This window comes from Haliotis asinina, chromosome 1 (assembly GCF_037392515.1).
Source record: "Haliotis asinina isolate JCU_RB_2024 chromosome 1, JCU_Hal_asi_v2, whole genome shotgun sequence".
NCBI classification, from domain to species: Eukaryota; Metazoa; Mollusca; class Gastropoda; order Lepetellida; family Haliotidae; genus Haliotis; species Haliotis asinina.
In genome coordinates, this window is record NC_090280.1 from 12,531,133 (window position 1) to 12,553,926 (window position 22,794).

At 40.1% G+C, this 22,794-nt stretch overlaps 1 protein-coding gene across 1 annotated transcript in view; it reads right to left on the reverse strand.

Annotated features, from left to right (window-relative positions):
• The window catches only part of LOC137291703 (cell adhesion molecule 2-like), a 63,297-nt gene that overhangs the window by 35,072 nt on the left and 5,431 nt on the right, over nucleotides 1–22,794 (reverse strand). The window contains exons 2-3 of the mRNA XM_067823193.1: nucleotides 20,344–20,435; nucleotides 18,289–18,365 (exon numbers count right to left, since the gene is read on the reverse strand). Of these exons, the coding sequence (XP_067679294.1) occupies nucleotides 18,289–18,365; nucleotides 20,344–20,435 (169 nt within the window). The remainder of the gene's footprint in view (nucleotides 1–18,288; nucleotides 18,366–20,343; nucleotides 20,436–22,794) is intronic.

The window sequence follows — 22,794 nt, forward strand, 5'->3', positions numbered from 1 at the left end:
TACTGTAAGTCCCCATGGTCCTAGTATGGTGATGTACCTTCAATTGTTGGCGATCTATAGCCTGATTTTATAGTGTATTGTCCAAATGGTGTTGTTATTTTTAACTTCCCATGCTAGTTTTAATTCCATTTGTGATATTCTAGTTGTTTTACTGTCCGTCGTTGACAGGTTTTATAGCAGACATATAATTAATTTTGATATTAGATGTTCTCGTCACGATATGGCTGAGATATTGCCGATGTGACGTTAAATTTTAACTCACTCACTCACTCACTGGTGAGTGACACTGTTAAATATACTGAGGAAAAATGAAAACTTAACACTCATTATTTTGGGGACTATAAATTTAATTGTTTTAGTTGTATGCTGTGTACAGAACGTTGATAACATTTATGATGTCGGAATACCTTCCAAAATGAAGTTCACAGATGGAGAACGATGGAACTGAGGTGTTCAGTGCCCACCTCTAGCGTCTCTCACAGCCACACAACGTCTCAGAACGTTAGTGAACACTCCATGGGAGACGTCGCCATTGTTCAACAAGGACACCTTGAAGATCTTGCAATGTATGTGGTGGATTGACTTGTTCACGAACACGTCGACCCAGTTCGCCCCAGATGTGGATTGAGGTCGGGGCTACGCGATGGCCAATCCAGGACTTGAACACCGACATTCCTCAGAAAATTCTGCGTAAGAACTGCGGTATGGGGCCAAGCGTTGTCTTGCTGGAACGTCAATCCGGGGGCAAGTCTCTGCATGAACATTAGCACAACAGGTTTTTTGCAAATTCTGACCCTTGTACTGGACAGTAGTTAAGTTTCCTTGAACGACAACAAGAGGAGAACGTCCGTGTGCGCAAAAAGATCCCGAAACCATGACACTGTCCGCCAAACCGACCAACTACATGGATGCAAACTTGATGGTGACGTTCCACTCGTCTGCGGTATACATGGGCCCTGCCGTCGGCAAATCTCAAGTTGAATCGAGATTCATCACTGAAGACAATCGAATTCCAGCGTCTTTGACCTTATGTGTCTTGTGACCCACGCAAGTCTGTTACGGTGATGAAGAGGTTTTAACACTGGTCTGTTATGGGGTGATTTCTGACAGTTTGTGGAGCTATCCTTCCACCAAACATCTCCCTACTTGCGGCAGTTGCAGTGACAAATCTGTTGCGAAGATGACGTAATTGTATTCCTGCATCTTCCCGGAGTGATGTCACACGTGACGCTCCTGGCCTCGGGCGATCTGCAACTGTTCCCGTTTGATGCATTCTCATCTTCAGATCAAATATTGTTTGTCGTGAACAGTTCTCGCAACAGCGTCCACAAACTGACCAACATGGAGCCTCCCAATAGCACACTGACGTTCTTCATTTGTAAGACGCGGTATTTCCAAAAGGTCATCAAAATGAAAATTTCAATTTAGTTTTTCTGATTGAACTTCACTGTGCTTATTCAGTTTAGGCAAACATGCATCACTTGACCTCACGATTTTGTGTTTGCACGTGCTTTCACAGTTTTGCATTTTTCAAGGATGAAAAACGGTTCAACACAATCAGAAAATCACTAATTAAACGATGTAATGATTAGTTGCTTCTATTAGCATACACGAAGCTCACTTACGAAATGTCACACTTGCAAGTTGGATATTCTACACGTTATCCAAAAGGATCTTTTTGACAGGTTCGGGATCACTTGAATCCTCTTTTCTCCTTACATCTGTTTTAGATGTTCAGTTCAATTTTGATGACAATGATTCGAAATTATTGTACCTTAAATTCAAATTTGCTTTTCCCGAAAAGGAAACAGTATTTTTTTTGACACAAAGATGTTGTTGAAATTCCATGAAATCATAAAATGGTATAGATATTATTAAAATGTTTATCTTGATAAAAAGACCTTCACGGCTAAAAACTACTATGTTTTCATAGCAGAAAATGAATAGCCATTGCAGGCTGTGATACGTTTTTGAAAGAACTTTAACAATAAATAGGTCAAAAATATATATAAAAAACACTTTAAACCAAACCCTCATCCTCAACGCTGGTGAATTGAACACCGATATCAAGCGTGTGATACGTTTCACATTATGCCCTGGTTAGTCAAATGTTGTATAAAAATAACTAAAACGTGTAACACAACTTCCCTTTCTGTTCAATGATTTGCTGTTTTTGGATCTTTTATCCGTGATCTAAGGATAGTGATCTAAAGGAGTGGACGCTCAGGTAGGTATAAATACATTACATGGAATTAAACCAAATATCGGTTGCACCTACTTGGATTGCCTGACGAGATCATCGTGCGACGATGTATTGGCCACAGCATATTAACTCATGTGTATTTGTGTAAAGGTGGAGATATTATTGCATATTGCATCCCTTAATGAACGAAACACGGCCAAGTATGTTCTGTTTGACTTCAGTAATATTTCTAGGACAGGGGACCGATATTTCACAGTTTCATCCTTAGAGGATCTTTTTTTTATTTAAGTCATTTAATTCTTATTTTTTAGCGGCTTTGATTCATAAATTTACTCTAATGTACTGAATCAATAACTTAATAAGTTTTAATACATGGCTAAATTGCTGAAAGTACACTAACACCTAAGGGATGATGTAAATCCAGCTAGGCTTCATGCAAGTAGCAAAAGTGATGTAAGTCACCATTTTGTTATTTTGAAATGATTTACTATTTAACACTGAACCCAAACTAGTTTCGGCACCCGTGGCGAGCCACCTCCTCGTGGTGGGTACTGGGTAATGCCAAGAGCTCGCCGACACCCCCGTATTGGACCCGGGGGGATATTTGGTCCACCAACCCGTTTGTCGTCGGTTGCGGCCCTGTGTCGGTGGAGGAGGGGATCCTGGTGGTTGAGGGCAATGGGAGCAAGACCAGTGTTCCTATTGCTCAACACACCACTTCGGCCCTGACTTCACCTAGACTGGAGGTTGAATGGGCTCGGTTCAACCAATCGGCTGGTCACGCCAAGCCCTGAGCATTACTGTATGTAATGTTGCACAAAATTTTGAGAATCGTAATATGTATATTATTAGGTCTTGGTCGATTTTTGGATCTTCTGAATTTCAAATTTTACTAATTCATGTTTTTGCCTAGAGTCGTATGCCCAGAAGGCGGTGGCTCATGGGCCAATCTGGTGGAATTATTAATGTTTTTATTCTTCTGCTGGAGTATGTCATCCGAGTATCCTTGTTGCTGTAAGCTGGAGGCCCGCTTACATTAGCATTATCCTTGTGATACTCCGTTGTGGGTGGGGAGCTCGGATGATGAACCATTTACACTAACCATGGCTTATGAAAACCCAACACAAAAACGTCCACTTGATATTGATCCTGTTGATACTGACATTAGACCGTCTGCATCGATTGAGTATTGGCCGCGTTTCATTGTGATTGAGACTCCTGACAAGACACCGTTGAAGTTGAACCCCTTTGCTGAATCCAAGGGTATTCAAGGTATTGCAGGGGATGTGAAGAACATAAGACGCTTACGTTCAGGTGCCCTGCTAGTAAAGTGCGGGAAAAAACAGCACACAAAACCTTGAACTCAAGCAAAGGTATCGTTAGAGATCGAGACCGATTGTTTGATGATATGTCGGAACTTGATATAGGATCTGAAATGAAGGATCAAGGTGTACTCTACGTCAAGCGCTTTTCAACTCGGAGAAACAGTGAAACCATCAAAACGAACACGTAACTGTTTACTTTTTCATGTCCTTATGCTCCGAAATCACTTCCTAGTACCTCAAAGTCTTCTTCTGATCACAAATCAGCATCTCAGTCACACTCAAAGTCTCAATCCACAGCTGATAGTCAACAAACGGTGAAAAGTAAACTGAAGCCAAAGCCTGATGCTTCAAAACAACAAAGTGGCAGAGCTCCTAAAGGGTCACAAAACAAAATTCAATTGTTCAATAAATACGGGTGTCTTGAAGACAGGCACCCGTGGCGAGCAAACTCCTCGTGGTGGGTGCTGGATAACGCCAAGAGCTCGCCGACACCCCCGTAGTGGACCCGGGGGGGGATATTTGTTCCACCAACCCGTTTGCCGTGGGTTGCGGCCCTGTGTCGGCGGAGGGGGGGGGGGATCCTAGAGGTTTAGGGCAATAGGGACCTGTAACCGTGTTCCTGTTGCTCAATACACCACTTTAGCCCTGTCTCCGCCTAGACGGGTGGTCGAGTGGGCCTAGTCAGCTGGTCACGCCAAGCCCTGTGCCTGGATTATTCATGTAACTGCACAGATTTGATTGTGCACTGTTTCAATTTTGGCCTTGGCTTTTTCATTCACATAATACTTTTAGATTTGAAAACTGATGTTATGAACTTTGAGTCTTATGCCCAGAAGGCCATGGCTCATGGGCCAATCTGGTGGATCGATTAATTTTGAATTAATCTTCTGCTGGAGTATACCATTCCAGTGTCCTTGGTGCTGCCAGTCGGAGACCCACTGGTATATAACATTGTCCATGTGATACTCGGTGGAGGGTGGGGAGCTGGGATGGTGAACTTTCTATTATGAACCATGGCTCAACCCAAAAAACATAAACGAGCACTAGATGAGTGTTTGTCCTCTGACGAGGACAGTGCTACAGACAGATTACCGGATACATGGAGTAGATTTTTGGTTGTATCTTCTACTGACGGTGAACCTCTAAAACTCAATCCATTTGCCACATCAAAAGCAATTTATGGACTTGTTGGGGATGTCCAAGCTGTTACAAAAATTAGATCTGGGTGTCTCCTCATAGAGTGTAAAACAGCAAAACAATCAGCTACCCTCATAGGTAGAAAACAGCTTGCAAATACTGCAGTATCTGTTTCCCCATATAAGTCTCTGAACAGCAGCAAAGGCATCTTATGAGACAGGGACTGGTGGCTTGCCCACATGAGTGAAACAGAAATCGCCACTGAACTACAAAATCAAGGAGTCACTCATGTCAAACGATTCACTTTTAAGAAAAATGGAGAAACTTTAAATAAAAACACTTATTTGATTTCTTTTTCACAACCGAAACACCCAAAGTATATCAAAGCTGGATATTGTAATATCGAAGTGGAACAATATATTCCAAATCCACTTCGTTGTTACAAGTTTCAAAAGTTTGGTCACAGTGCCCAATCTTGCAGGAATCGTGCAACATGCTGCAGATATGGTGAAGAAGATCATGAAGGTTCTGACTGTTTGTCTTCTCCAAAATGTGTTAATTGTCTTGGAGACCATGTCTTCATCAAGTCAAGTGAATATGAAATTATCAAAATCAAAACTCAAAAGAATGTCACCTATCATGAGGCAAAACGTTTAGTAAATGCAGCCTCGCCTCAGTCATCAAGTATAACATACTCTGCTGTCGTTGCTCGCCCTCATGCTAAATTTGTTCTGTCTGTTTCCTGTCAGACAGATATCGCCTGGGTTAAAGCTGACAAACATACTTTAAGTACATCAGATTCTGCTGTTGATAAGAATCCTACAACATCAGCTTCCCAGACTGACTCACAAACAATATCTCCTGCAGTGAAAAATCCTTGTCATAAAGTAGATTATAGATAAAAATCTGATCGAGTTACAAAAGGGATCACGAGATCCTGTACAAAGCTATAACAAGTTTCAACTTTTAGAAGACATGGACGTCTCTCCTCATCCCCGTGCGCGAAATAGAAGCAGTTCGCCTCGGAAGGGGAAAAGTCGGTCCTCAGTACTACAACCTGCTATTAAATAACAATAATTCCTTAATCCAATGGAATTGCATAGGACTTTGGACCAATGTTAATGAAGTACAATTACTAGCACAGGATTTTAAACCATCAGCATTTAGTTTTCAAGAAACGTGCCTGAAACAAAATGATAAGTTCGAATTGCGTAAATACCATTCTTATCATTCTGTTTCACCCCCTGGTGACAAAGCCACTGGTGGATCTTCCATATTGGTGAGACATGGTACTATTCATAGCCCTGTTCCTCTTAAAACCAGTCTTCAGGCTGTTGCTGTTCGTCGTACTTTACATATAACCCTTGCATATCTCCCTTTCTTCCATTCTCCATCAGAATGATCTTCAAGATTTGTATGACCAATTACCAAAACCCTGTATCATAATGGGTGATCTAAATGGACATAACCCGTTATGGGGAAGTCCTGATACCAACAGTAAAGGGAAAGTTCTTGAAGAGTTTATATCGGATAATAATTTAAGTATATTCAATGATGGCTCTAACACATATTTACATCCTGCAACGCAAACATATTCTTCCTTAGACCTGTCACTCACTGATTCAAACGTTAATAATTAGTTTGAATGGTCAGTCCACAATGATCTTTGTGATAGTGACCATTTTCCTACAGTACTTACAGCAATTAACCCTTCCGATGATCAGCCTGTAACAAGATGGAATTTTTCAAACGCCAACTGGCCACCTGCCTTGAGGAACTTAAACCAGACCTTTTCATGGATGTACCTGAACTAATTAAAATGTTCTCGGACAAACTAAAACATATAGCTAATGAAACTATTCCCAAGTCCTCTGTAAATCCTCACATCCATAAACCATGTTTTAATGATGAATGCAAACAGGCTAGGAAAAAGAGGAAGAAAGCAGAGAAATATTTTCGTCTTCATCCCACTGTTCATAATTTAAATAATGTAAAAATCAGTTACGCTAAAGGTTTAAAAAACCGTTAAAATACATTAAATGTCATACTTGGAAAAATTACGTTTCCAAAATAAATTCCCGTACTCCTATGTCAGGGGTATGGAATATGATCCAACAAATTAAAGGCAAGGGTTCCAAATCCAGTAGTATTAAGCATCTCAAAAATGATAATAACATACTAACTGAAAACAACTGATATTGCAAACAAGTTGCGTGAAACTTTGGCTAAACATTCGCGCACCTTAAATTTTGGTTTTTGGAAACCAACAATCTGATTACTGATATACAATGTGGTTTTCGTAAAAACTGAAGCACGATTGACCACTTGGTTCGTTTGGAATCATTTGTTAAAAATTCTTTCATTAAAAAACAACATGCAGTATCAATCATTTTCGATCTCGAAAAAGCATATGATACTACTTGGAAGCGTGGTATTTTAAAAGATTTACATTCTTTTGGGTTGAGAGGTCGCTTGCCTCAGTTTATATCTAATCCTTTAAATGACAGACAGTTTCAAGTACGTGTGGGATCAAATCTCTCAGACTACTTTCATCAAGATCAGGGTGTTCCTCAAGACAGTATTTTGTCTGTGACTTTATTTAGTATTAAAATCAATAGTCTTTCTAAGGTTTTAAGTGTTTCAGTAGATGGATCACTATTTGTGGATTTAGTGTTTCTTGTAGAGGTAGAAATGGCTGAAGGCACTTGATTCAAAGTGGATAGGAGACCAAACTACCCTACGCCACTTATACAGATCTCTCATCTGTTCGAAACTGATTATGGCTCCATCGTTTATGGTGGAGCCTGTAAAAGCAACCCAAAAATACTTGATTCTATCCACCATCAAGGTCTAAGACTATGTCTTGGGTCATTTAGAACTTCTCCTATTGACAGTCTTTACGTCGAGGCCGATGAGCCATCTCTTACTCAACGACGTATAAAACTCTCCTTACAATATATAACAATACTATATTCTAATGAGGGCAATCCTGCATTTAACTGTGTTTTTAATCCTCTTTACGAGGATCTATACAATAAAAAGTCTTCTCTTGTTCCGCCTCTGGGACTTAGAGTGAAACCTTTTCTGTCTGCTTGCGGCATTGAGCTAACCAATATATCTCCTTCCCGTCTACTTTCGTCTCATTCCGTGGCTGAATAACTGAATAGGCACTCCTTCTATGGTCACTTCTACTTTGGTGATTTCTGGGTTGAAGAATTTCTTGCTCTCTATTTCGAATGCACCGTATTCCTCAATAGGTATGATGAATGTTCCTTTCATCGGTCGCGCTGTTTAAATTGATATTCCAAATTGTATCGCTCTTGTCACGTTGAATCATTCTGTGGCGCAGTGTCCTATCGTAGAGGATGGTCATTTTCCCAAAGTAGGAATTTCGAATCTGCCTGACAAGGTTGCGGACTAGTCACCATGTCGAACTCCAAGGAGATGTTTTCAATCTCGTAACTACCTTCATCACCTTTCCGCGTACGCATGATCTGCAAACTATCAGATCCGAACTTGTTGCAGCCAGCCATGACCTGCAGTATGGGGGTGTAGGGAATCCCCCACACAGCATTGAAAAACTGTTGAGTAAATACTGGGGTAAGCCATTGCCTGGGTTTGAATTTCCAGTGAGGGAACTGTACGGTCTAGACGAAGCCGTGAAACGCGTACGCGGTGAACTCGTGAACAACAGGGGAAAACTGAACGCACTCAACAAGCACATCGCTCGTGAAAAAAACAAACTCGGCGAAACGGAAGATGAAGATATGAAGCGTCGTATCACAGAACGACTAAGCAATTTCGAGGACGAGAGACACACGCGATTGGAATCCACTTCCTCTAATCATGAACAGCTTCGAACCCAGATCAGCTGCATACGAGAAACAATAGATAGAATTGCCAGCGTTCTGACAGCATTGGGTATCATTATATCTACTATTGTAGTATCAGTGGGTGGGGACTTGCAGTCGGCCGGGAGTGTGGGACGTTCCCCCCCATGGTGATGTCAGAGACTGGATTAAAGGCCCTGGCTAAACTAGCTGTTAAGACCACAGAAGCCCTGCCTGGAATCATAGGTAGTATCGTATCGTGGATGCTAAACTTGCTTTGAAAAACTACGTGCTACGTGACTCGGTCAAAATCTGTGGGCATGCATCGTCGCCGTGGCTAGACTAGTACATGTTGCAGCTAAAAGGGTCATCCTGCAGACAGCTTAGGGGTTTAGGGGAACCCCACTTAACCAGATAAGGCACAATCCAACCGCGACACCTCCGAGAGCCAGCGCTGTTTTATAATCGACATGTTGCTGGTTGACTGCCTGCACAGCGAGTGTGGGGAGGTCCCCCACGACTTGTAGTTGGCCATCCGCAGCACCCCTTGGCTCTGGTGGTGATGCCACAGTGAGGTGCCCTGCAGACAGCTGAGTGGGTGGAGGTACGTCTGAGATATTTACATTGGTGTAGACACCCAATGTTTGATCTACTGTAGCGATGATTATTTCATTGTTGTAGCCAGTTATTTTATTGATTCTCAGGCGCATGTAACTAGGAGCCATGTACAATCTCACGTCGAACACGTAGTCAACCTTTGACCTGGCATATTGTAAGGTGTCCTGGTATCATTTTATACCGCTAGGTAGATCTATCGGTTCCAGCGTATTGTACCAGTGCGGTTGAATCCTGTTGATGTTTTTGATATCATTTTGGCCCAAGCAGTGGCTGCCCCAGGATCGGTTTGCTTTATGTGACTGACATGGATCTGTTCATTCGTTGTGGGGCCTGTAACTGTATGACAGTGGGAGCTGTATGTACCATCTATAGAACTGAGTCTATATGTTCTAGACTTATAGAAGAACACGTAAACTTTACCGAGACCGTGGTTCACACTGGCAAGACGAAAGTCTTTATTCGTTGGAATCATGAACTCCCCACAAATATGTTCATACGCACGTTTATCATATGGGTTATTGGTCATATTCCAAGCTTTATCTTGGGGGAGAGGAGCACTTATTTCCTTCAATATCCATCTCGTTTGATAATAAACATGAAACAAGGTGACTGCCTTACTCAGTTCGGCTATACCGTAGTCTAGTGTCACACCCGACCCTGTCGTCGCACACCACTTTTTCCAGTTTACCACCGTCTGTGCGTTATTGACGGTCATGATATAGTTTTTAAAGATATCAATAAATTCGACATTAAAATGGGGGAGGCCCCCATACCCCCCAGTCAGTTGTCCATCGGGCTGTGGGGTGTCCCCACAGGCCACCACAATTTTCATGTGTGTGAAGTCGGAGGCGTTTATGCTGTGCATGTTATTATTATATATAATTTATAGTGCGGATATAATGATAAATGAATGGTGATTCCATTCAACTTACATGTGCCATTGATAACACGTCTGGCCAACTCGAAATACCACTATGTAATATCACCTACTACCCGCGATGGATAAACACTGGAAATAAAAAAATAATAATGTGTATATAATTCTCAACATAACACTATTTTCACCATACGTTTTCATAGAAAACAAAGTCGTAAACAGTGGAATCGTGCACGTGACTTACGTCCCATCACAAAGACGCAGTGTAATCAGCACACCAATCTCGAATAGACCAGTCTTTATGCTATGATTACACGATGCCATTTAGAAAGTGGTCAAATGCAACATATGTCATATTTGGGATTTCACTTTCTTAGTAAAGTACACATTCTAGTACTTTTTTTTTTCGGTTGAGTCCCATCCGGGATTTGAACCCGCACCCTCAGAGTCAGGCACCTAATCGCCAGCACACAAAGTCAGCCGCCTAGCCCGCTGAGCCACCGCGACTTCCACAAAAATGAAAGTCGGGCAACTGGTAGTCTAGACTGCGTACTTTGTGTACCCCTCTGATGAGTGTAAATTGGCACGGCTCCCACGGCCGAGAGCTATGATTACACGATGCCATTTAGAAAGTGGTCAAATGCAACATATGTCATATTTGGGATTTCACTTTCTTAGTAAAGTACAAATTCTAGTACTTTTTTTTTTAAATGGCATCGTGTAATCATAGCTTTCGGCCGCAAATCTTCCTAAGGGAACCACAGGAGAGCGATATTGAGAACGTTAAAGGAATCAAACTCTGGTGGGCTGAGAGACATAAAGATAACATTTGCTCAAGTTACATGCGGGTTGGAGGTGACACACACACCAGTCTGCAAGGTGTCAAGGTAACCAAGATTTTCCTGACCGAGCACGTCAATTTTATTGGTATGAAGTTCATACACGAGGCATTACCAGAAAAACTATTGGAAACTATTTTCTAAAGTATTATATAAACAATGGTATACAATGTAACACTAAGTGATCCAGGAGACAAAGAGGATTTCAATTCACCGGATGAGGAAGACACCCCATACGTCTTTAAAGATAGAGTATACAAACGAATGCCACTAGCAGATATTAAAGAACCTGAATATATAATTAATATAACACTAACAAACCCTCACATCGTTTTAAATCAAAATGGTTATGTTTCCAATTATTAACAATGGTATGCTTTTCACATCTTATATTCCCGAAGAAAGAAACCCTGTTAAAAATACCAGGTATTGCTGTTTTAAATATTAAAAGAATATATGATTACCAACAGGATTATTTTTAGATGAACATTATAATATATAGCCACACACAACATTAATTATAGATGTATATCTTCTCCCAGGGAGATCCTGCGCAGAACTTTTAGTTGGTTGTACAGTATCTTGGGAAAAAAGACATGAGTATAAAACTTGTCGAAACATATCAAGAAAAGACTACCCACTATCAACAAACCTCCATGGTGTTATTGTTCAATGATGTATAGGCTTAAGTAGGACTGTCCTACACGATAATTTAAACCTTATAGGCTTAAAATATATCAATCAAAATTAAATGACATATAATTAAAAACTAATTTATAACTATATTATAGACAAACAGAATGGGGCTGTATCTGGCCGTAGATGAAGAAGGAAATATCAAAGGAAGTGCAGACGGTTTTTGACTGAAACAGATATGTGAAATAAAACGTCAGCTAGAACAAGAACACGATACTCGGGCATCACTGCATAAAAAATACAATAGAGCTTTAAACTACATAGATGTCGCTGACACCATCTGAACGGCAGCCAGCATGGGATTAGGAGCAATAAGAGTTAGGTTGCTGACAACAGTCATAGCCACACCGGTAGTGTTAGGACTTGAATTAGCGGCTGTAGTGACGGGAACGGTTGGATCGGTGTTTAAATTTGTATCCCGCAAATTGAACCGTAAAGCAAAGAAACATGATGAAATTAGAATACTTGCTGTATCAAAGTTAAACACGATAGAAGATCATGTTTCCAATGCACTCAATGATAACAAAATCTCAGAGGAGGAGTTTCATTTGATGCTAGGTGAACTAGAAAAATACAACTAAATGAAGAATGAGATTAGATCAAAGGTTATAAAACATATTCTATAAGCGAGGATGAGAAAAAAAGTACATAAAACACGGGATACAACAAGCAACAGGCATTTATCACGAAAACCAATGGCATAATAGAAGATACACATTAAACTGCTTTGCTGAAATCAACATAGTGAAGGAGACCCCAACACCTGCTAGCCAACTGCAAGCCACAGCGCCACCACCTGTGTCTTCACCCTATTAGAGATTTGTTCACACCTATGCATAATAATGGAATTGTGGTGAAAACATAAATCTATTTGGTGCCGAGCCTCTGATTCTTGACAAACTCAAAGAATTAGGGCATGGTGACTATCTACTGACTATTGTTATTAATGAAAAGGTCAACAAAATGAATATACTGCCTGAAGTCATTGCTAATAGTATATACCCGAATTTAAGTACATGGGTAGTTTTCTTCTTACTCTCTATAAGAGAACATTACGACGTCTTTGATCCCATAATTGATATAGTTACTCTTAACAAAGCACATTTACTGATATGGTTATACAGACACACACCCTTATTTTTTGCTCAGCCGATGCGTCACAGTGCACTGCCGTGACCCAGTCATCGATTGATTCCCCATTTAGAGATATGAGCAGTAAAGAGATTATAGCCGGCTCACTGTGTTAGTGATAGACACCGTCAAGGGAGGCTGACTGATGGTTCTAAACCTGTCTGCATGAGAATAATGGAAGTGTACATGTCTCATATGAAGGTCACTCCCTTGCTCACTTCGAATTGAGTAAGTCATGGTAAATGAGAAAGTCTCTCCGTTCAAATGATGTGAGAACCTGGTCTACCGACGTTCACAATACATCTTTGAATAGAGTTACTGAAACCAGCTCTCAGGGACTAAGGGAACTCTCATTATGACCTGACTCACTCTATAGTGTTAGATTAAAATGGAACTGAAAGGCACCGGCAAGGCAGGCTGATTGATGGTTATAAACCCGACTGTATGAGAATAATTATTATGACGTGACTCGCTCATTACTGTTAGATTACTTAACAGTTTTAATTTGAATTGATTTATGCTTAGATTCCCCATTTAGACGTGTGTGCAATAAAGGGACCGTGAGAGGGATTGTGACATTTGAGGTTTTTGAAAGGGGGTCAAGATCTTTGTTATTAATATTAATTACTATTTAGTTTGAACTGGTCTTGTACCGCCATAGTATATACTACTGATCAAGACTTATTGTTTGGAGACAGAGAAAGATTGGGATGAGGGTGTGCATTTGTTGTTGTTTGCTGTCAGAGAGTCAGTTCTGGAAAGTTTAGGGTTTAGTCCCTTTGAGCTTGTGTTTCGTCACAATGTGCATGGGCCACTAAAACACTTAAAAGAACAATGGCTCAATGACAGACCTGAGATCAATCTCTTCGACTATGTGTCTACATTTAGGGGCAGACTATCAAAAGCAAGTGAATTGGCCAGAAAGAACTTGAAATTTTCACAAGAAAAAATGAAGCTAAACTATGACAAAAAGTCAAAAGAGAGAAATTTTGTTTGTGGTGAGAAAGTGTTAGTTTTGATTCACATTCCTGGTCAGCAAGTGAAAGCAAGATATCAAGGTCCATATGTTGTTGAGAAAAAGGTTAGCAACACAGACTATGTCATCCTGATGCCTGTTCATTGTAAACAAAAGAGATTGTGTCATGTCAACATGATTAAGAAATATCATGACAGATTAGAAACCAAACATGTCAGTTGTATTGCCACACTCTCCCCAGTTACTGATTGTACTAAAGACAATTGTGAAAATGTTGACAATATTGATGATTTTGTTAGCAATGTGAAGTTTGATGATCTTAATGATAATGTTTTACCCAAGTTGAGAAGTTCCGATGTGTTAGCTCACCTTGATGAGAAACTGTCACATTTAACACCTGAACAGAAAGTTCAAATGTCAGATTTGATTTATGAGTTCTCTCACTTATTTCCTGATGGTCAAACTGATGTTGTTAGCCATGATATAGATGTAGGTGATGCTGTGCCTGTAAAATTACACCCATATCGGATGAATCCAGTGAAACGTCAAATTCTGGGGAAAGAGGTGAAACAAATGCTGAACAATGACATTATTGAACCCAGTGACAGTCCGTGGAGTTCATAGTGTGTTTTTGTGCTGCAGACTGGAGGTGGTTGGCGCTGCTGTGCTGACATGAAAGCTGTCAATGCGCTCTCGGGAACTGACTCGTATCCTATTCCAAGAGTGGACGACTGCATTGATCGCATTGGTCAAGCTAAGTATATAAGTAAGTTTGACTTCCTGAAGGGCTTCTGGCAGATTCCAATCACACACCGTGCAAAGAAAATATCGGCATTCGCTGCACCAGATGGACTGTATCAATACAAGGTGATGTCACATCAGGCCTTGATTGTGTCGATTCTTACATGGATGATGTCATCAATTACAACATGGAGTGGGATGGCCATCTTAAAAGGACTTGTGCTTTCTTCGAAAGACTGTCTGAGGCAAAGTTAACTGTGAATCTCGCCAAGTGTGAATTCGGGAAGGCACAAGTGGAATTTTTAGGGCATGTTGTAGGGCACAACCAGGTACAACCAGTTCATGCTAAAGTTGAAGCAATTGCACATTTTCAGGTACCTCAGTCTAAGACAGAACTCATGAGATTTTTGGGTATGGCTGGCTATTACAGAAAGTTTTGTAAAAACTTCTCAGATGTTGTATTTCCACTTACTAACCTTTTGGGGAAAACGGTAAAATTTCAATGGGATAGTCAAAGCCATACTCATGAATTCTCCAGTATTGCAAGCACCAAATTTTGAGAAAGCATTTAAGTTGCAAATAGATGCAACTGATGTTGGTGCAGGTGCTGTCCTTATTCAAGAGGATGTTTCGGGGACTGAACATCCAGTTTGTTATTTTTCAAAGAAATTTGACAAGCACCAAAGAAATTATTCTACCATTGAGAAAGAGACATTAGGTCTTTTGTTAGCTTTACAGCATTTTGAAGCGTACCTTGGTACCACCACTTTGCCAATTGAAGTTTTTACTGATCACAATCCCTTGACTTTTCTTTACAAAATGAAGAACAAGAATCAGAGACTTATGAGGTGGTGTTTTTGACCTTGCAAGGGTTCAATCTTGTGATCAAACACATTAAAGGCAAAGACAATGTTTGTGCTGATGCACTTTCCAGGGTATAAATGTATGATGACTTGATGATGCTGTATGTATGTATCTGCATTTTGTCATAGTAATTCTGCAGGCAGTTTTTTCATATTGCTCATATGATCAAATGTCATGTTATTGTGTTATTATTGCTATGATTGTAACAGAAAGTTTCTGCGAAACTTTCTCTTCCTCAAGGGGGAGAGTGTTACGAGTGTGTATTTTCTGTATATTTTGCTATTAATTCAGTAATAATTATTATTTGGTCACAACATTTAGTGTTTTGAATATTAAATATGATGGGGCACATTTCGTTTTAATAATAGCTGGTCAACACTTTTAGTATTCTGTTTATTCCAGAATTTATCTGCTCCTAGTGTTCTATGTGTTTACTTCCGGGAGATTTATTCCAGCGCATGCTACAGTGTTGACGATGTTTGTAAGTGCTCGAACTTTTGGGAAATGACTGGGTATATATAAAAAGGTTGGTTGCCATATTGAGGGCGACACTCATTCATATTAACTGGAGGATACATCACTGCCAACGCTTGATCATTGAAACCCGTCAATGCCTCACCTACATTATCCACTGTCAGACCGATAGCTGTGTTTACATTCTGCATAGTTGATTCTATCTCACATCCAGACTTTGGTGAGTTTGCTACTAAATATATTTTGTGACCCATTGCCTTAGATTTTGCCTCATTTGTACTGAATTTGTAATCAGCATTGTGACAATTGACTTGTGACTCTGTATACGCTGCTCTCGTTGCATAATAATACAAATTGAACGTTTATGACTTGTCTTTGTTCTGTTTTGCTGGTTCACAAGGTTCACATACAACAGTGTGTGGAAGATCGAGACTCATACGAAGCAAACCGTAAATATGTTGGTATAGAATAGACTGGATGATGACAATGACAAAGAGGACCGGCAGGAGGAAGAAAAAGAGACCCATTTCGATATCCAGACATTGGTGCGGATGGTGGAAGGGACACAAAACTGGGGCTACATTTCGATGGCCGCTGGGCTTCTATGGAAGGTCGTCCAATGGAAGCACCACAGCACACTGGCACAGATACCAGTCATACAAAAAGGTAGGTTAGAAGATCCGCATACATGTTTCCAATCCTGGAAACCTCTCGAGGAGGAATTTGTGTCGAATGCACCAGAAAGTGTAGGCATCGTCATACATGTTCTCTATATTTTGGATGCGTCGCGGATCTCAGTTTCTTATGGAACCTCCAGGAGGGCATTCCTGGGGTGTGTAGTCCATGTCAGTGTTTCACCACAGAATGCATGTCTTACTGTTGATGCAATAGTCAATGGCACCACACTTGCAAGTCAAGTTCTCTGCTTCGAAGACAGTGGGGACTTCCGAAATGGTGGCAAGGCAGTCTGTGTAGTGGTTGTGTCTGTCCTTGGGTTCCACACAGCAGTCAGCTGCAAGAACGATTTGGAGTTCCCTCTCTGTGTGCCGAGGTTATTTGGGAGGGTGGATGTAGATGAAATCAATTATTTTGCCACCTGTTACAAAAGCACAGCAATTAGAGTTTAAAAAGTTGGTGTGGGACCTGATCGCTACAGGATTTATTTCTCTAGGTCGGAAAGCAAGACAAGGGGACACTTCTTCAGCAGGGTCTTGAAGACTTCTGCTGTGTTAGGATTGCCCCAAATTCGCGTGTAACGGGCTTGCGATATGAGGTATTTCTTCTTCACTTCACGAATGGGCTAACAACCCTATTGGACCTTGGCACAGGCGGTAGCTTGGTTCCTGGCATTGTTTTATGCCTGTGTACCTGCACGTCTCTAATTGGGGTGCACCTTTGTCTTGGGGTTGGGTTCAAAAATATCTGCTTACAAAGAGTGTCTCCAAGATATGCTCAAATGCAACTGTTCTGTTTGGAAATCCCTATATAAAATATATAAGGATTTTGCTTTGCAGTCCCGTACCCCATTCTGTATATATAAAGGATGGGACTATACTCGGTCGTGGATCATGAAGCAGAAACACTGGAAACCGTAGACCGGTTTCATTTGAGACAGTTATGTGAAATCAAACAGCAACTAGTACGAGATTGTGCCGTACAGACAGCATTAGATAAGAAATATCATAGGGCCGTCAATTGCATAGTGCTAACATTGCCCTGATGACAACCAGCATGGGATTAGGCAGTTGGTGTTGGGTTGTTGTCCACCATCGTAGTTGCACCCACACTGCCAGGCATCGAAAGAACAGTCGAAGTGGGAGAATTGACAGGATTGGCGCTTAAGTTTATATCTTGCACATTGCAATGTAAAGCATTGAAACATGATGACATTAGAATTCTAGAAAAGGCGAAGTTAAACACAACAGACAATCATATTTCGACCAAGGTATTTCTCTTGGTGCTCTTGGAACTCTCAAAACACCAAAGAATGAAACAAGTCTAATAAAAGCACTTTCAGTAGCGAAAACGAGAAGAAAAAGTACATTGAGCAAGGAAAGCTGCAGGCCTGATATGCCCTCCTTACGAAAACCAAACAAATTATTGAAGAAATTTCACAATAAATTGTTTCGTGGACATCAACATAGCGTAGCCAAACCAGCCAGTTCAGTGAGCTGAAGATGTATAGCCAGCCAAGGGACAGACTGTGCGACTCGCTTGCTCAATATAGACTGTGAACTGTGAACTGATATCTCTTTGTCCAACACGATAAACCTCGTCGCCACTATGAACAAGTACAGCAATATGTTGCATAGATAGCTTTTCGACAGACAGACTAATGCTCTATTCCACTTATTCTCGTGGACTTTTCCATGCACTGTCCGTAGTAGTATACACAATAGGGAAAATTAAGGCTTTGAGATGGACGTGAACCCGTTCCCCTGTGGTGGATACTATTCCTTTACTTTGGACTCTCTTATAAAAGCATGTGCTTGTGCAGTCTGAACACTTCAAGCCTTTCATTGCAACCATTGCACATACAGAGGAGAGCTATCTGATCTAATGAAGAGATTAACTCACCACTCATGAACATCGCCAAAACATAAATCATCCTGGAAGTGTTGACATATTCAGTGATCCAACCAGTGAACATATCTCTGCAATGTTACAAAATGCACATTAGTAAATATATTACAATTGAATATGTGGCATTTGGTTTGTTAACAAAGCAATTCTGTGCAAAAAGCACTGCCCTTTTGCACTTACGTCTTAAGCATTCCCACTGTCCAATCCATACTATGCAAAGTATTCAATACAAGCATACAAATGCATATGAAAACTTCAACTGATTTCTTTACATATTTTTACAAGTCCATTCCATTTTGTAAGTGGCGTTTTCACATTTAACCATATTTACCCGAATGTAGTGTCTGTCATCTGCTACAGCTGAGCAATGGGCAATGCAAAGAACATTTACAGTGATTTTCATCTAGGGAACATTACATTCTCAGTAATTTCAATGTTATGAATGATATTGTGAGTGTTTCAAGGCGATGACACACCATTCATGTTCCTGAAAAGGTACTTATATGTGGTACGTCTCCACTGAATAAGCTTTCAGAAAATATTAAAATCATTCTTCTGTGTAATTGGCACATAGGTAAAACTGTGAGAACGTTTTTATGTGTCTGTGGCAAGCAGAGGGAGGAACGTAGATGTGTTTCAAAGCAATGGTACACCTATGTAAAAAGGATCTTAGATGAAGTAAAACGTCATTGAATAAGCTTTCAGACAATTTTAATATAATCTTTCTGTGAAATTGGGACATACTGAAAATCGTCGTCAAAAACTGATTGTTGCTCGTGCTTCTGAACGGCGTTTCTCGTACGCGTAACGGGGCTGTGTGGATGGTTTTTGAGTTTGTAAAGAGCAGTGGGCGGGTGGTTCAACGCGGCAGACATGTGAGTTCGTGTAAGTAGTAGTTGACAAGGCTCCGGTTCAAACGCACGCACGCACGCACGCACGCACGCACGCACGCACGCTCGCTCATTCACACAAAAATGGAAAAAACAACAACAGAAAACAAAACAAACAAACAATGAACCCAGCTATTGGAATGTGATCTATCAATTTATTTCAGCAATCAGAGTTTACTTTAGGGTTGCCAACTTTGTATACAATGTGTGTGGTGGGGTCATATTTTTACCTTATATTTATTTGTCTGGAGTAGGTATGGCTTGTCTCGAAACAGCTTGGTTGTGGTAGTTTTACTGGATTTGGCAGACTCTGTGACAGAGAAAACTAGTTTATTGTCACCTATGTCTGCCTGTCTGTCTGCCAGTGACAATATGCAATGCACAGCTTTAATCACAGATCACGTGAAGTTTGAAATTAACACCTACTAAGTTTCTGAAAAATATTCACATAGGTAAAAATCGCCGTGGAATATCGTCAACGTTTGTTATTGGATTTTATTCCATGGTGATAGTTTAATAGTGTTCATATCCTACGAGCGGCAAATTATCCTGTCAGAATGACAGTCAGAATACCGGACTGCTAAACAGTAAAAATGTAAACATATGTACAGCAACAAACAGGCGAAAACCCAACAATGGACTGACAGAGAAACAATAGCACTACTTGAAGCATTTGATATGATGGCAGACACGTCCAAGGGGGGTGACCAGTTAGATGTCACATACACTAATGAATGACGGTGACAGTATGGTACATATTGTGCAATATCTAATGATATTTAACGAAAAATAAGACTGTTAACAGAAGTCAGTAATAGTATATTAATGCTTAACCTGAACAAAACAGTTGTTTTGCATATATACAGATATGTTTGAACATATCTGTAAAGTTCAGTTCAGAAAAAAAATCCCCCAAACCCCAAACGTGAAACTTTTTTGTCCAACGTAGCAGGTAAAAATAATATTTTATACCAAATTGGAGATTACATGAAAGAAGTCATTCTACCTTCAGAAGGCAGGAGATGGCACCTGAGAGCATCTAATATAAAACAATTCCACAGGTGGAGCATTCATTTCTCCCCTCCGTTTCCCTCACCCCACTAAGTAAAGTTAACTATGCAGGGCAACACTGAACTGTTTACTGATAACATACACGTACCTGGTGCGAGGTGCGAGTTCAGGGGTGTGAATCCTGTAATACGTTGTATGATTGTGAGACTGTCTCTTCCTGGTTGATGGCTCATTAAACTCCTTGTAAACACCGTACGTGTATTTACACTGTCTACACATCAACGAACCGCAACACGCACTGACACAGATGGAGACTTTTCCGTTTGAATTGTATACCTTAAGTTTACTTCCTGGATTTGCAAAACTTGTATAGGTATGATATTATTAGCCTTACAGTCGAAAGGGCCATGACATACATTTGACAGATAGATGGCTGTGAGCGGAGTTTGCGTGTTCAGGCTTGTGGGTCATGTCATTCGTGAACAGATACTCGGATTGTGAGTGATGTTGATTTGGAACTAGCCTCTGTTTGATAGTAGCATGCCACGTTGCCAAATCATAAACGTATTTGATACGTTTGCTAGCGACGTGAGAGGAGTGTCCATAAAGCGATCAGTCTCCCCTGGACAATCATAAAAACGCAACTGTTTTTGTCTTTCATTTTTCTACATATAATCTGTCAAGCCCAAGCGAATTGTTTTCGCCATGTTCCAGCCTGACGTGTTTTGTTTGACTGTTCATCTTTGTAACCCCCAAAACGCAAAATCGGCAATAAATGCATCACTAACTTCAGGAAACAAAATGTAAAAGAAACATTTTGTGTGTTTGAGATAAACCGAAGTTCTCAGAACAAAAAGTAGACACTAAAGTGCATAAAAATGCAATTTGAAACTACAGTCGCTTGTTAAAGTGACTCATCTACCATGATGATTACTGACGGAGCTTGTTTTGGCGACACTACCCACCTCCACTTTCAGATGACGTTATTAAAAAGACATAACTCATCCTAATGTTTTCACTTATTCATGCATGATGGCATGGATTCAAACGAAATACTCAATGCTTAAAGTATCAGCTCTCAAGATATTGTAAACAGTGCCAACGTGAATGTCTGAACAAAATGTTTTTGACAAATTAAAACGGCTGTGTCCTTTAAAAACAGCCTCTTAATATAATTCAAGCAATCCAAATCTTTGAATGGTGATTATGACGTGAAGTCATCCATACTATTCTGCACATATCATATATCATATAATTTGACGCATGCCATCATCCAAGCGGTACCAAATGACAATTTGTTTTTCACTTTCTGCAATGTATAAAGAAATATTACACCCAGTGTGTTATTATGATAAATATCTCGTTAATCACATTAACCACATTCGTGACATTCTGGATAGGCCTTTAATAATGATTCCTACAATATAAAATGAAAGCTTTTCTTGGACATCCAGAATATAGTGAGACCGACCGATTTGGGACACCCACCGTATGCCAATATCTAGGACTCGACGCATCATTTAACAATACTTTCTAGATTACCAGATAACAGCTCTATTTTTACAGCTGTAGCTAACGCCATATTAACAGCTCTTAAATATATTCAAAGACACCCTAAACGTAAACAATATATAATCTGTTCAGAATCTTTTTCTTGTCTTCAGGCGATTAAAGATTTATCATGTAAACATCCACTTTTAATTGATATTATTGAATTGTATAATAATCTTGCTACTGGTCAATACGACATCGTCTTCTGTTGGTTAGCAAGCCTCGGAGGCATTTCTGGTAACGCAATGGCCGATCTTGCTGCCAAGGCAAATCTGTGACACCACTTCTTATTCCATACCCTGATTACAAAGCGAGCATTAGAACCTACATCCGTAATTTGATGCAGAAGAAGAGGGACACCCAAGTAGGTATGAAAAATTACATGAAATAAAACCGTATATTGGTTACACCTACTTGGACTGTCAGTACAGATTTGAAGAGGTTATTTTAAGACGATGTCGTATTGGCCATACACGATATACTCATGCATACCTATTGAAAGGTGAGGTACTGTAAGTCCCCATGGTACCTTGTGTGGTGATCTACCTTCTGTTGTTGATCTATAGTCTGTTTTTATATTGTATTGTCTAAATAGTGATATTGGTTTTAACTTTTCACGCTGGTTTTAATTAAACTTGTGATATTCTAGTTGTTTTACTGTCCTTTGTTGACAGATTTTTAGAATGTGCATATATTTCATTTAAGTGTTCATTTAAGTGTCCTCGTCACGATATGGCTGAGGTATTGTGGATGTGACGTTAAATATTAACTCACTCACTCACTGACTAAGAATCAACACCAATTGTCTGGTGATGATGTGAAAGAGCGACACTTATGTAATCAAGTGTGTGTTTGTGTGTCTGTTTGTCTGTCTGTATGTATGTGTGTGTATGTATGTATGCGTGTACCTATGTATCTCAGTATGTATCTATGGATGTATCCATGTATCTATGTATCTAAGTATCTAGGTATGCATGTGTCTATGCATGTATCTATGTATGTATGTATCTATGTATTTATCTATGTATCTATGTATGTATCTATGTAT